Source organism: Curcuma longa, chromosome 14, assembly GCF_044706935.1.
Source record: "Curcuma longa cultivar G26 ecotype Majalengka, Jawa Barat chromosome 14, ITB_CL_G26_1.1, whole genome shotgun sequence".
Taxonomy (NCBI): Eukaryota; Viridiplantae; Streptophyta; class Magnoliopsida; order Zingiberales; family Zingiberaceae; genus Curcuma; species Curcuma longa.
This window is the reverse complement of record NC_133874.1, coordinates 5,779,676-5,794,775: the sequence shown is the minus strand read 5'-3', so window position 1 is coordinate 5,794,775 and position 15,100 is coordinate 5,779,676. Positions and strand designations below refer to the sequence as shown.

The 15,100-nt window shown below is 33.7% G+C and overlaps 2 protein-coding genes and 2 non-coding genes across 4 annotated transcripts; 1 reads left to right on the top strand and 3 right to left on the bottom strand.

The window, feature by feature from the left end:
• Nucleotides 1-286: 286 nt before the first annotated feature.
• Nucleotides 287-2,819, bottom strand: LOC141845372 (small ribosomal subunit protein eS4x). Its single transcript, XM_074733439.1, has 5 exons — nt 2,744-2,819; nt 1,769-1,846; nt 1,503-1,683; nt 1,299-1,396; nt 287-913 (listed from the first exon to the last, which is right to left on the bottom strand). The coding sequence occupies exons 1-5, from the start codon at nt 2,744-2,746 to the stop codon at nt 473-475; spliced, it is 801 nt and encodes a 266-aa protein (XP_074589540.1). The 5' UTR covers nt 2,747-2,819; the 3' UTR covers nt 287-472.
• Nucleotides 2,820-4,946: 2,127 nt separating this feature from the next.
• Nucleotides 4,947-5,601, top strand: LOC141845191 (protein RALF-like 33). Its single transcript, XM_074733247.1, has one exon. The coding sequence runs from the start codon at nt 5,023-5,025 to the stop codon at nt 5,377-5,379; it is 357 nt and encodes a 118-aa protein (XP_074589348.1). The 5' UTR covers nt 4,947-5,022; the 3' UTR covers nt 5,380-5,601.
• Nucleotides 5,602-10,178: 4,577 nt separating this feature from the next.
• LOC141845705 (U5 spliceosomal RNA) lies at nt 10,179-10,296 on the bottom strand. Its single transcript, XR_012603281.1, has one exon. It is a non-coding gene; the product is annotated as a U5 spliceosomal RNA (small nuclear RNA).
• Nucleotides 10,297-11,887: 1,591 nt separating this feature from the next.
• On the bottom strand, nt 11,888-12,004 carry LOC141845694 (U5 spliceosomal RNA). The gene has a single exon (XR_012603271.1). It is a non-coding gene; the product is annotated as a U5 spliceosomal RNA (small nuclear RNA).
• Between the last annotated feature and the right edge of the window lie 3,096 nt (nt 12,005-15,100).

The following is a 15,100-nucleotide window of genomic DNA, read 5'->3' as shown; positions in this document are numbered from 1 at the left end:
TATTCCCACAATTCAACTCATGTCCAATTTGATAAATCTACCACTTAAAATCAACTCAACATCCAAATGTGATATTCATGCATCTAAAAAAGATAAGCGAGTCGTAAATATTATGCTCAATTTGCTTGCAGGAGATAAAGGAGTAAACAATACAAGGAGAATAAAGAGGTTACAGAAAAGAAGAGAAGAAAAGTTCTATTGTGATAAATCAACGAAGAACAAACAGCTGCAGCAAAGGAATGACCATTCATATTGGAATTGTTAATTGGCAAGAACAGAATTAATAGAAGCAAAACAATAATATCAAATCCGATTGTGAGAACCAGTAATCGCTAATTGTCAAATTGCATCAAATGTTCTATGAAATAACATACTCTTGTTCTCAATCTCCAAAAACCAGATAGATGATAGCATAATAGTAACAGCAGAAACTAAGGGAGTAAGCAAATTCAGGTAATTGTAGAAATGAGAACTAAGCAGTGGCAGCAGTTCCAGCAGCTGAGGCCAAGCGCTTTCTTGCCTCCTCAATGATGCTTAGCTTGATACCCTTGCCTTTAGGAAGAGATACCCATGGCTTTGTTCCTTTCCCAATGGTGAACACATTGCCAAGGCGAGTCGCAAACTCATGCCCAGTGGCATCTTGGATGTGAACTGTCTCAAAGCTTCCCTTGTGCTTCTCCCTGTTCTTGAGCACACCGACACGGCCAGTATTTCGCCCACCAGTCACCATCACGACGTTACCAACATCAAACTTAATGAAGTCTACGATCTTGTTGGTCTCCAAGTCAAATTTGATGGTGTCGTTGGCCTTGATAAGTGGGTCTGGGTAGCGAATGGTGCGACCATCATAGGTGTTCAAATAGGGAATGCCCTTGTGTCCAAATCGGACAGATCTAACCTTGCATAGCTTGAACTTCAAGGGGGAAATGGATAATTTTAGTACTTTGAAAAGTTAAAACTCATATGCATAATGAGCAAAGATCAGTTTAAACAACTAATTATCTTTCTACAAACATTATAATTTTACCTGCACATAGTTATCATCAATTCATTAAGCCTAAATACAGCAAGTAAATAAAATAAACCCCATATCCTCGCTAATTTTGCACATTTTATAAGTATTTTTTGGTATAACTATTCCAATTCAATATGGATTGCTAGACGAGTAAAAAAACATGAAAGAGTTCATGAGACGTCACGATTAGCTAATTGGTGTAGTGTAGTAATTGTCATCAGCATTTTATCATGATATGTCCAACAAGTATCAGTAAAAGGAATAAAACACAATGTCCAGATACCTTAGCTTCTTCATCCCTAACAGAATGGAGACGGAAGCGTCCCTTGGTGTCATAAAGGAGACGGAAGTTCTCATTAGTCTTAGGAATTGACACAACATCTGCAGATTAACACCAAGTAATAAACCCAAAACTAGTCTCAATAATTTTTCTTGCAGAATAAAACTAGGCACAAAGAAATAAGAGTATAAGCCACCGACTACCTACCCATGAAACCAGCTGGATATGTCTTATCAGTCCTAACCTTTCCATCAACCATTATATGGCGTTGCATCAATATAGCAATGGCTTCACGGTATACAAGAGCATATTTCAGCTTGTTTCTCAGGATAAGTATCAAGGGCAAACATTCCCTTGATTTATGAGGGCCAGATGATGGCTTAGGAGCCTAATCGAGAAACAAAATTCACTAGTAAATGTTACTGCTCAAAAAAGACTGAAACGTACATGTGGAAGGAAAAATTTGTACTTACAAAAGCCCCACCAAGCTTGTCCAACATCCAATGCTTGGGGGCATTGAGCCGCTTTAGATGTTTCTTCAATCCCCTTGCCTGAAGAGAAACAGCACCAAAAACAAGAACCAAGGAAGATCAGATTTCAAACAAAAACAAGTAAGAATTAAGCAACAACCAATGAGCAACAAGAATGCAGGAATGGGTAAAAACCTAGTTTTATAACCACTGTGCTCAAAGACCTACATCTTTGTTGCAAATATTGGACCTTGAATCAATGATCCCGTATTTATAATAAAGCAGCACAAAAGAAACTCAAATACATTGTCACATTGTAAAATAGATGGTACAAGATTACACCACGTTCCTAAAGTTATTAGAACTCAGAGGGCAAGACACTTGTTTGCCTGAACCCACTAAATATAGGCCACAGGAAATTCTAATAAACTGCTCCACATTTAATTATCAACCAATATAACGTTTTCTAAAGTTTTGATAATGGAGATCGAGATCGGCGTGCAGCCAACCATGAAACTGTGCTAATTCACCATTGAAATAAATCTCAAAAGCAGTAGAATTTCAAGCATTCTGACAGAACAAGTATTTAGAAAAGCAGTAAATAAACCCATGCTGAAACCCATGAATAGGAGGTCGCTTATCTAAAATTTCCACCTAGCAAATCACCAATCGACTCGATATAGGCAAGAACAGGCATCTGAGAGATGATTGTCTCAGCAGGAAAATGAAGAATCATCTGACACTTCGCTGGCATAATATCAACACACTATCACAAGAACTGGATAAAATCAACACAAAACTCATAAAAAACAAAACTTTTCCACAAGGAGATAAGATCCATGGGTAATGAAATGATTCAAACGAAAAAACAGATGGTTAATAAACCCGACAAAACAAACAACAAGCAATTTATCCAGACACAGGACACAAATCAAGAGCAAAGAGATGCATCTAAAACCTAATAAGGTAGAGACGAACCATAGTAACGGATGTTCACTCCTAGCTTCGGAGTACTTCCAGAGTCCCGCCTCACCTGTTGAGAAAGCGGCAGGCGAGGCCACTTCTGTGTCTAATATAGCTAGGGTAAAACCCTAAAATGAGCAAAATGACGATTTTGGACATTGCTATGTTGGATCGGATTTTGGACTGTGTTGCCGTCAAGCCCGGCCCATTTAAAGACTTATCTAAAATAAACAATAATTAAAAATGAGTAAGTCCATATTATTTAATTTACAACCCATACAAAATAAATAAATAGATATAGTATAGTAAAAAAGCATTAATCTTTGTCATAGTAAATTTAAATAATTTGAAAATTATTGGATGCTTTATTTATATTTATTTTCTCTACTATCAACTTTTATGGTGTATCGTTTTTCAATTTTACTAATAATATTTTATTGTTCGTATTACCTTTTATATGTGATTACTTGAGAGTGAGTGCATACAAAGAAAGGAATTGATCGAAAAATAAAATAAAATTCTTTATTTATTTAACTTAAAAATGATCTATTTCATAGCTTGTTGGGATGGAAATTTAGAATAATAAAGTTTTCATCATTCTCTAGACGGGACAAAAATTCAATTAAACCGAATAAATTGATTGAACCAAGTATTGAAGCATATTATATCATATGACTCTTGCATTGATCGAGTCTTGTGACATAGCCCCTATCATCTCCACCGTCACCAACAAGGGATTCCATTGATAACAAATGATTTTAACTCTTTAAAACAACTTGATAAATTTAATAAATCCTTTAAAGAGACCCTCAATGACTATAGATCGAACCTATCACTTTTTACAATACAATAGTTGGCCATTTAAGGATTAGTTGTACCTACTATTTCTTTTTTGGGATCAATATGGCCGTTGCAATTCATCCAACATTAAACCTAAAAGGTGCAATGTAGTAGGTTTTGGTGTGTGAAAATGGATTGTTAAGTGTTTCATTTTTCCATTTAGGCTAAATCTAAACTTAGGCTTGAGATATAACTATTCATACATTGATTAGAGATGTATGAATTCTCAAACAAGAGAAACTACAATAGTCTCCTCTGAACCATCCGAATCCTAATAAATAAAAAGTTAGATCTAAATTGGATTTCATTTGAATCACTCCATTGACATAAGAAACGTTCTCATAGAATTACGATGCCCACGGAGTGACTATTCTTGATCATCAAGAGGGGCTCACTTGTTCCTTCAATACATGTCTTGCCCTCAACTGCTATAGTTACTATATGTGAGCTGAAGAACCCTCATCCAACAAATATTCCAATTACTTTCTCTTCAGCACGCACCATTTTGGATGATTGAAACATTCAATGTGATTAATTGTAATTTTTTGATTTTCTTTTTTAAGATGATCGTGTGGTCGATGTGAAATAAATTAATTTTTTTAAAAAAGAAATATTCAAAATAAAAATTTTTTAAAAAATAAAAAAAAATAAAATTGCCATTGAGTCATTCATTAATTGAAGGGCTTGTTCTTTCAAGGTCTAATCCTGGAGTTTGGTAGCCTATTTGACGTTAGACCTTTTCTCCGCACTACATCACGTCACGTCCGCATAAAAACTTGTGAGAAGAAAAGAAAAATAGTTTTTAAGTTTTGGTTCTTTTGGATATGAATTTGTAGTTGTTTCGTGAGGAAAAGAAAGAAAGAGGCGAAGGAGAGGAAGAAGACAACGAGGACATGGCAACTGCTATATTTTATTATTAGCGTGAGGTAGGATTTGGTGACGCGCTTTGCCACATGCGTGGGTCCGCATACTTCCGCGTTGAGATAAAAAAGTGAAATCGTGCTATAAAAATATCAAAAGAGTATTTAAACCTAAATTTCTTTCATAAATTGTCATGATCTATTCAATTTAATCAAAATTATTTTTAAAAAAAACTAAAATTACTATAGATTAATTTTGAAGATAAATAATTTTCTCTCCTAATTCATTTATACTGAAATTCAAATCTTAATCCTCTTATTTATTCATATAGTAAAATAATAATCCTCTTTCAATAATCATTAAATAATATCTTCTATATAAACCGAGAAAAGTCAAACAAACCAAATTGTGGCATTTGATTTAATCCAAAATAATAAAATAAAATAAAAAATATAAATAAATAAATAAATAAAGTCGAATCAATTCAAAGCTTTGTTCTCACTCTCCTCGCCTTATAATAAACACGCCCGTCTTCCCCCAAAGCTTCGTCCATTAATTCCTTCCTCTTTCTTGTGCGCCAAAAAGGTGAAAAAATGGCGAAGCTACTGCCGATCTCCGTCCTTGTCGCCATCCTCGCCGCCGCCGCCGCCGCCGCCCTGGACCATGCCGCCGCCAGTGGCGCAGTCGGCGATCTGCCTCTTGGTTGGATCCCGTCGCTTTCAGGCTGCCGCGGCAGCATTGCGGAGTGCCTCGCCGGCGAGGAGTTCGACCTCGGATCGGAAGTCAGCCGCCGGATCCTGGCCACTTCGAACTACATCAGCTACGGCGCACTCAGGCGCGACACCACCCCGTGCTCTCGCCGCGGCGCGTCCTACTATAACTGCCGCCCGGGCGCCCAGGCTAACCCCTACTCCCGCAGCTGCTCCGCCATCACCCAGTGCCGAAGTTAGATGGATCCTGCAGATCTGTGCTCCGGCGTGGGGAAATACCATTTTAATGAGGAAGAAAAGAGGAATTTGGTATGTGGTTTTGCTTGTTCTGTCGTAGTTTTCAATAATTGTTGCTGTAATTGATGATGATGCTGTTGTTCGATTGGTGTTGTAAACAGGTAATATACGATTCGTGTAAAGAAAAACTAATTTCCTTAAATTTGATGCTTGATAGTTTGCCCACTTCCTGCTTTCTACATCTAGATCTGATGCAAAAAAGAAGCTGTTTCTGCAATTAGGTTTTACATTGATATTTGCTTTCATATGCAATAAAGATGAAGTATCAATTAGTAAAGTCAATCTTTTTCTTGGCAAAGATTCAAGTGTTTATACTTTGAAAGCTCTTTATTTTTGGTATGGATGCAAAGATGTCTTCATGAGGTGAGTGAGGAGCATTTTAATGTACTAGCATCAATTATTGTGACAAATACTTCTTTCCTGATTGATTTGAGGGAATTAGATAGTTACAATTTACTTGCAGATTTAGCCAGTGCATGATGATGATCTAGAGGTACAGAACAATTGTTTCATAGAATCAAAGATCTACTTCAAGCTTGCAAAATTGGTAAAGTTAACAATTTAGTGTTTAGGTGTCAATCTTAGGTGCTGGAGTAGAGAGAGGTTCCCTAAGGGAAAGGGCTCACAAATACTTTCCTAGTCTTTGTGAAATATTTGCATAGTTCTTTTGGTGTTAAAGATGTTGAATACATAAAGTTAATTGCCTGTCCTTGTGTTGTTTTTGTTCAAATTTTTACAATTAGGTGTTGACTTTTTCTGGAAGCTATATTATTATTCTTTTTTTAGCTTCTTTGGAATTTGTAAATACAGTCTTGACTTATTCTTTGATTCTGTGAGGAAAATAAAATCTTGGCTTTATTTAGGCAAGTTCTTATATCATGGAGGTTCACTGGATTCATTGTCCTGGAGGCAAACATGCTTCACCCAGTTTCTTACAGAAGAAAGAAAAATAAGGACAACTTGTTGAAACAGCTAAGGATTTAGGTTAGTGTTCCTATTATCATGTCCAGTTCTTGAAAAAAAAAATACAATTATAAAAGTAAAGCCAGCTAGAACCAGCTGGAGGGTATAATACTAGTAGGTAGAACTATGTTCAAACTTGTTTATTAAAAATTTTATCAAGCTCGAGTCAAACTTTGATTGAGCTCAATTATCAACGTTATTATTTTCATTTTTTAAATATATATATATATGTTTTATTTTTAACATATTATGAATATTAGATATGGAAAAACATAAAAAACAATTTAATTAAATTATATAAGTTAATATGGGAAGAACACAAAAAACCTACAAAATATATTAATTTTGTATTGATGATTGATCATAAAAGCAATTGACAATTTTGAGGCATCTGTTTGTTGGAGCACTTTGTCCAAATGAGTTTAGGGCTGTAATCTTGGAAGGTGAAGTGTTTGCATCATGGTCTGTCTCTGTCTGTCCTAAGGAGGGAGGGAATAGAGACAATTATCAACATCAAGACATTGAAATGTAGCAAGTGTGCTGTGAGTTTCCAGAAGATTGGGACAGACAAAATGATCAGTTGGACCTTGCAGAATATGGCATTTCTGATGATGATGGCCATCTAAATTTTGCAGCAATCTTGAACTCAAATTTATGCTGAACCATGTTGGACCCAAAGCACATGGTTCATGGTCCAATCCAAGCGGTCTCATCTGCACGTAAAAAAAAATTCGGAATACAATTTATACCTACTTAAAAGTCGATAAAAGTCTATTGATTCAAATTTTGATCCTCTTAGTTGTTTCTTTGTGATTTTTGTCTAGGTTTTTCTTGTATTTTCGTTAAAATTTGTTAGGCAAAAATCAAAGAAGCGATTTTTTTTGGAATTATCAAGTTGATGTCCCTTTTTAATTTTTAATAAAAGGATGTCTCATCCGACTAGTCTTTATAAAATAATAAAGTTATCCTTAAATATACTAATTGACATTATTATCTCACATGCATTAAATACAATATCAGATGGATGGATTTAATTTGTTTAATAATATTCATATTATTGCAGTTATAAAATTTGAATTGTCACAATATAAATTTATTTTGTTCAATAACATTTATATTGTAGTAGTTATGTACTCCAATATCGTAGCAACTACGATTTTATAATTGTTACAATACAAATTTGTCTAGTTCAATAATATCTATGTTGTAGTAGTTACGAACTGTAGTTGTTATAACTACTGTAGCAGTTACGAAAATTATAATTGCTACAATATTATAGCAGTTACAGATTCGTAACTGCTACAACACGGACTTGTCTTGTTCGTACAATTAGTTGATGAGATCAGATGATAGAAGATGCTAATATGGGAACAATATATTATAGAGCAGATGTGTCATTTTATGCGAGAGGATGGTGAGATTGGCACACCCTTTTGATTAAAAATAAAAAAGAGACGCCCTTTGATGATTTGTTATAATAGTTACAGTTTTGTAGCTGTTATAATGCAAACTTGTCTTATTCAACAATTGATTGATGGAACTATATGGCAGAAGATAATAATGTGGAAATAATATATTGGAGGATAAATGTGTCATTTTACAGTGGAGGATGGTGGGGTGGTGATGTAGGAACAATAGAGTAAATTTTCGAAGATCATACTTTTTGATTTAGATATTAGACATTATTTATGTCAAATCAAACCTCGTTCAAAAATATATATTTATTATGAGTCAAATCTAAAAAATATTATTTAGGGTTTTTTAGAGGTTCTCAATATTTTTGTTATTCTTTTTAGTAATTTTTGGGTTTAGAATTGAAAGGTATTTCTATCTTTTCTAAGTTAGGATTTTGAATTTACTTAAACATTTATTTAGTTATTTTAAGATAATTTTTTAGCTGATTAATAATATTTCCACTATCTCTTTTGGGAACGATGAGTTTGCTTTCCTAATTCTTAGTATTCTATTATCGAATTAATAAATTTTGAAAAATTATTTTTGATATTCGTGTACGAATCAACAGATTTAATAGTTTCCGTTAAGTCAAGTGGGTGCCCTTTTGATTAAAAATAAAAGGGCCCTTTATGATTTAATGCAACAATTGTGAAATTGTAATTACTATCGTCAGGGACGGATCCAGAAATTAAAGATGGACTGTGCTGACTTTAGGTATAAAAAGGATGAGTTAAACATCAAAATATAATAAACAAAAAAAGAATTCATTAATTTTTTTTATACCAAATTGTAGACTACAAATATGTATCTAATTTTTTTAAAGTTAGATTAGAGTCCAAAATAATCTTATGTAATTTTTTTAAAATTAGATTAGAATCCAAAATAGCCCAACTTGGATTCATTTATGATTAAAGTTATATTATGTAATCTTTATCAAAAAATGGGATGAGAGAGGCTCGAACTCTCAAGCTATAAGACCTACTACTAGCCAACTGCGCCACCAACCCTTTCAAAAATATCTATCAATGATAAATTATTATAAGACTCATAGGGCTGGGCTACTGCCCAGGATAATTCCTACTTAAATCCGTCTCTAACTATCGTGTAGATTTGTTTTGTTTATATAATTAAATTATGGAACTAGATGGTTGAAGATAATAATATAGAAATACGATATTGGAGGATAGATGTGTTATTTTGCAACGGTGGAGGATGGGATGAGATGCCTTTTTTATGATTTAGAAAAAAAATTAAAGCATCCTTTTTATTTTTTTCCCAAATTTGTTCAAATTCACTGAAAAAGCTATTTGTTTTTGTTTTTAGAGTGAAGTACAAGCAAATATAAGTGCCCAGTCAACCTTTAATATTATTAGGGCAATAGCTTGTGCCGACAGTGCCCTGTGCTGTTCTTAAAATATATATTATTTTTGTAATCATTCAACCAGTGCAGGGCCTTCATTGATTGACAAATTAGAATTAATTAATTAATTAATTTTGAAAATAAGTAAGTTTAGAACTCAAGCCTAGAATTAATCATCTAACTCTTTAACCACCAAACTAAAGATTTGGTTGATTAAAAGCAATAGATTTATATTGAACTCTTTAATTTAACCCACTAGATGCACCTAAAATTAAATATTTAGATAATGATATCTATTAGTAACCATTATTATTAGGCTGTCGGGAAAAGATTTATATTGAACTATAGTTTTTTTTGGTAAAGCACATGATTAGGCTCCTAAAATTATTAATTGCGCACTAAATTAAATATTCAATGTATGAAACGTATTCGTGGCCATATTAAATTATTTGGTCCAGGTTTTAGCTATATTTAGTAACTTAATTATATTTTGATCAAAACAAATTATAATTAAAACAATTTAGGTAAAAATCATGAGAACATCTTTTTTATTAGAATCGTGATTCATCTCAATAGCTGCTATACAAATATAGCAATTATTACCATATAACTATTTAATTTTGATCAATATTAATAATATTTATTTTAATAATTATATATATAATTATTATAATATAAATATTTCATCTATCTTTTGATTTTTACGATTTTAAGGTCTGTTAAAATGTAATGGATCTAATTATAACAATCATATTTTATTTACTTCGTATGACACGTTACTCAGTATTACATTTTAAATATTACAAAAACATGATCAGGACTTTGAATATTTTTGGTAGTTGGAAATAGTATAGAAGTTTAGCCTAAAATGTAAAGAAACAGATACCTTTCAAAAATTAGTCTAAAATAATCTTTATTTGAATATATAATCCTAGATAAAAACATTTACAACGCCTTTGTTAGGGCTATTTTAGATAAAACAGCCCCTCAAAAAATTAGCGTATGCTGCTTAAGATGGTGAACACACGGTATTCTTTAGTAAAAGGCGAAAGAATAATTCGCTCTGTGTCCGCCACGCAGCTGCGTGTTTTGAAACAGCAGAACTGGCACCAATTTAAAGTGTTTCTCGAAAGAGGTGCTTCAACAACAGACGATGTGGGACTAAAAACTAGCTAAACTTCAATCTTAGATTGGCATCCCTAAACCAACATGATGGACCTTCAACACTGCGAGCATATGGCCCTCCTCAGACGCGCCCTGCCCCTTGTGCCCTTCGGACGCTCCTCCTCCTCCCTCCTCGACGCCTCTTCTTCCCTTCGCCCAAAATCCCGAACCAAACGCCCATTTTTACCTCTGCTGCAAATCCCAGCACTCCCAGACCCCCGCCGCTGTCTTCCGATGACGAGAGGAAGGCGATGGATCTTGTTTAGCGGCTCTTGGAGTCTCAGTTTAGATGGATACGTAGGCGAGGAGGGAGACGGAAAGGAGGGATCTTTGCTGAAGAGAGCATAGACAATGAGAAGGCCAGCAATACAATTCATAGCGTTGTTGAGGAAGAAAGCTGCGTAGAGTACCTTGGACGAGAATGTTTCTTCTATGTCTTCTTTGGTGTCTCCGAGAATCTCAACTCCGAGCTAACCCATAGCAAAAGGCTGAAATAAAGAGAGAGTTTTTTTTTTTTTTTTTTTTGCAATCGATGAAGAAATCTTGGAAATTCCCAGTAGGGTTTGGTGGATCAGGGAGCAATGGTACCTCACTTCCTTAAAGGAAACTAAGGAAACTTTCTCATTCTATATTTCGTTCATTAGATTAGCCACTGATTGTCGTGTTGATTGTATGCTTGCAACTACTTGCTCTCTTTGATTTTCATTCTCACGCACCACGGTTAACCATCTTTATGTTTATGACGGTAAATGAGTCAAATTTTATAATATTTAAATATATTTAATAAATTAATTGAGTCAAATTAAATCAAATTTAAAATAAATTAAACAATTAAAAATAATTATTTAAATTTGATTTGATTTTTTACATATTTAAATATTTTCAAGTTTTCGATACAAATCTATTTGATTATTTAAAAATTTTATAAATTTAAATTTATTTGATTCTTAAATTTGATAATATTGATAAAAAAATTTATTAATAAATATTATTGAATAAATTCATAATCCTTATTCATAATATTAATGAGAATATATATATGTAAATTTATTAATAAATTATTTAATCTTATTTATTTAATTATTTTTATATATGTTAAACAAACATAAATATAATAGATTAAACCACACTACTTGTTCAAATACAACGGTTGACAAGCTAATTTGTTATAGTATTGCTTGTGTGCAATTGGAAGATCCTGTTATATATAAATTTCTTTATTTAGTGATGGTTCTGCATGAAAAATATAAATCTCAATGTCACTAATAAACAATTTGGGAGCAAAATAATACAACTTTTTTTAAAAAAAACAAATAATAACAAAAAATACTGGATTTTTTTAAGGTTTATTATCATTTTGAATCAAAACAACTCCATTAATATTTAATTAAAAGATTACCGATTTAATATCATATTAAAAAAAACTTAACATACATTTAAAAAAAAAGCTTCTTTAAAACCACAACCGTCAAAAACCAACATAAGAAAAATTTTAAATTTAATTTATCGGGGTTCTTATAGAAGAAACCCCTTCAAAAATTAGCGTATGCTGCTTGATGAGGCGAACACACGGTATTCTTTAGTAAAAGGCGAAAGAATAATTCGCTTTGTGTTCACCTCGCAGCTGCGTGGATTCACTGTTTTGCACCTCGCACTTATTTATAGCATTTCTGGCAGGAAGCAGCTCAACAACGAGCGATGTGGGACTAAAAACTAGCTAAACTTTGGGCCTCCCTCTCGGCCTCTTCGAATGCTCCTGCTCCTCCTCCTCCTTTGCTACCCGACCGGCTCCTCAATGTCTCCTCTCCCTCGCCCAAACCAGTTTAGACAATGGGAAGAAGAGCAGTATGATTCGTTGCCTTAAGGGAGCAAGCTAACAAACTCTCTTTGATTGTACTGGTTTACCGTGAAACTGATGATCTTTTGCAGCCTTTATCTGTGTATTCTGACCTAAGTCTATCAATTTTTTTTTATAATTCATGTTTCCAATTCTTATGATTAATTTTAAAGATGGACGATCTGCACAGTTTCTCATCCAACATCATCTCAGATTTTTAATCTCATACTGTTGAACAATATATGCTAGCAAATAACTTGACAAATATAACATGATAATGGATTAATGCTTGTTGTTAGGAACACGCTAATTTGACCTATGAAGAGAATGAGAAGTAAACTCCTACTTGTTCAACTTGAGAGGTTACTGTCAATCCCAAACTTGTATTTGATCCAAACTTACTAGATAAATACAACAACAACAACAACAACAACCAAGCCTTATCCCACTAAGTGGGGTCGGCTATATGGATCCTTTTACGCCATTGAGCTCTATCTCCTATTATATCATCATTTATATTTAAATAAATTTTATCTTGTTTTATTGTTGCTAACCAAGTCTTTTTTGGTCTACCTCGCCCTCGTTTGATATGCGTATTTGTCATAGTTTCACACCGCCTAACTGGAGCATTTATCGGTCGTCTAAGTACATGTCCGTACCACCTTAAACGTGTCTCACGGAGTTTTCCCTCAATAGATGCAACTCCAACTTTCTCTCTAATGCTCTCATTTCTTATTCTGTCCATCTTCGTATGTCCACACATCCATCTTAACATCCTCATCTCCGCAACTCTCATCTTTTGCTCATGTGCTCGAGTCATAGCCCAACATTCAGCGCCATATAACATGGCAGGTCTAATTGCCGTTTTATAGAACTTTCCTTTAAGTTTTAGAGGCACTTTACGATCACATAAAACACCTGATGCTCTCCTCCACTTCAACCATCCTGTTTGTATTCTATGTAAGACATCTCTCTCAATCCCTCCATCGGCTTGCAAAAATGATCCTAAATATTTAAAACTCTCAGTTCCAGACAACTCATCATCTCCTATTTTAATACTTGTCTCATTACGTTCAATATTGCTAAACTTAAATTCCATATATTCTGTCTTTACTCTACTAAGCCTAAAACCTTTCTCTTCTAGTGTTTCTCGCCAAGATTCTAATTTAGCATTTACTCCCTCACGTGTCTCATCTACCAATACAATATCATCTGCAAACAACATGCACCATGGTACGGTATCTTGAATGTGTCCAGTAAGTTCATCCATGATTAGTGTAAAAAGATAAGGACTTAGAGCTGACCCTTGATGTAACCCTATCTTTATTGGAAATGCTTCAGTTAATCCGCCTGAAGTCTTCACTCTAGTCGTTACTTCCTCATACATATCCTTAATTAGGTCAATATATACTACGCTAACACCCCTCTTTTCTAGAATTCTCCATATAATTTCCCTTGGGACTCTATCATAAGCTTTTTCTAAATCAACAAATATCATATGTAGATCTTGCTTTTGCCCACGATACTTTTCAATTAGTTGCCTGAGAAGATGTATAGCTTCTATTGTCGACCTACCAGGCATAAACCCAAATTGATTTTCGGTGACCATAGTCTCTTTCCTTAATCGTTTTTCTATTACTCTTTCCCAAAGTTTCATGGTATGACTCATTAATTTAATGCCCCTATAATTTGCACAATTTTGTACGTCCCCCTTATTCTTATATAAGGGAATTAGAGTACTTACTCTCCATTGATCTGGCATTTTCTTTGTTTTCAATATCATGTTAAATAATTTTGTAAGTCATTCAATACCTTGTTTCCCTAGGCACTTCCATACCTCTATCGGGATATCATCTGGCCCAACGGCTTTTCCATTTTTCATTCCGTTTAAAGCTTGTTCTACTTCTGAAATTTGAATTCTACGGTAAAAATTTAAATTTCTATACTCATTTGACCTGCTTAAATTACCTAAGTTAAGTTGATCACCTACACCTTCATTAAAAAGTTGATGAAAATACCTCTTCCACCGCTCTTTTATTTCTCCATCATTTACTAATACCCTATTGCATTCATCTTTAATACATCTTATTTGGCTAATATCTTTTGTCTTCCTCTCTCTCACTTTAGCTATTTTATAAATGTCTTTTTCTCCTTCTTTTGTATCTAATTTTCGATATAACTGCTCAAAAGTTGTATTTTTAGCTTCATTCACTGCTTTTTTAGCCTCTTTCTTAGCTAATGTATATTTTTTTAAATTTTCTTCATTCTTGCAAATATATAATTTCTTATAGGCTATTCGTTTTTCCTTCACTTTTTCCTGTACTTTCTCATTCCACCACCAAGATTCTTTACTTGGTGGTACATGCCCCTTTGACTCGCCGAGTATATTCTTGGCTATTATTTTCAACTTTGATACCATTTTATCCCATGTCGTAGTAGGGTCACCGTATACTTCACCTAATACTTGTCCTTCTACCTTCTCCTTAAATATGTTTTGTTTCTCATCCTTCAACTTCCACCACTTAATTCTAGGAGTAGTGGATATTTTCTTTTTATGGATATTATGCTTAAGACGTATATCCAATACTACTAACCTATGTTGGGTAGTTAAACTTTCTCCAGGAATGACTTTACAATCTTTACAAATCTTTCTATCCCTCTTCCTAACCATAAGAAAGTCAATTTGCGATTTATTATTCCCGCTTTTAAATGTGATCAAGTGTTCTTCTCTTTTCTTAAAAAACGTATTAGCTAGTATAAGATCATATGCTATCGCAAAATCCAGTATAGTTTTACCTTCCTCATTTCTTGTTCCAAACCCATAATCTCCATGCACCCTCTCATATTCCTCATTTTTCACTCCAACATGTCCATTTAGATCACCT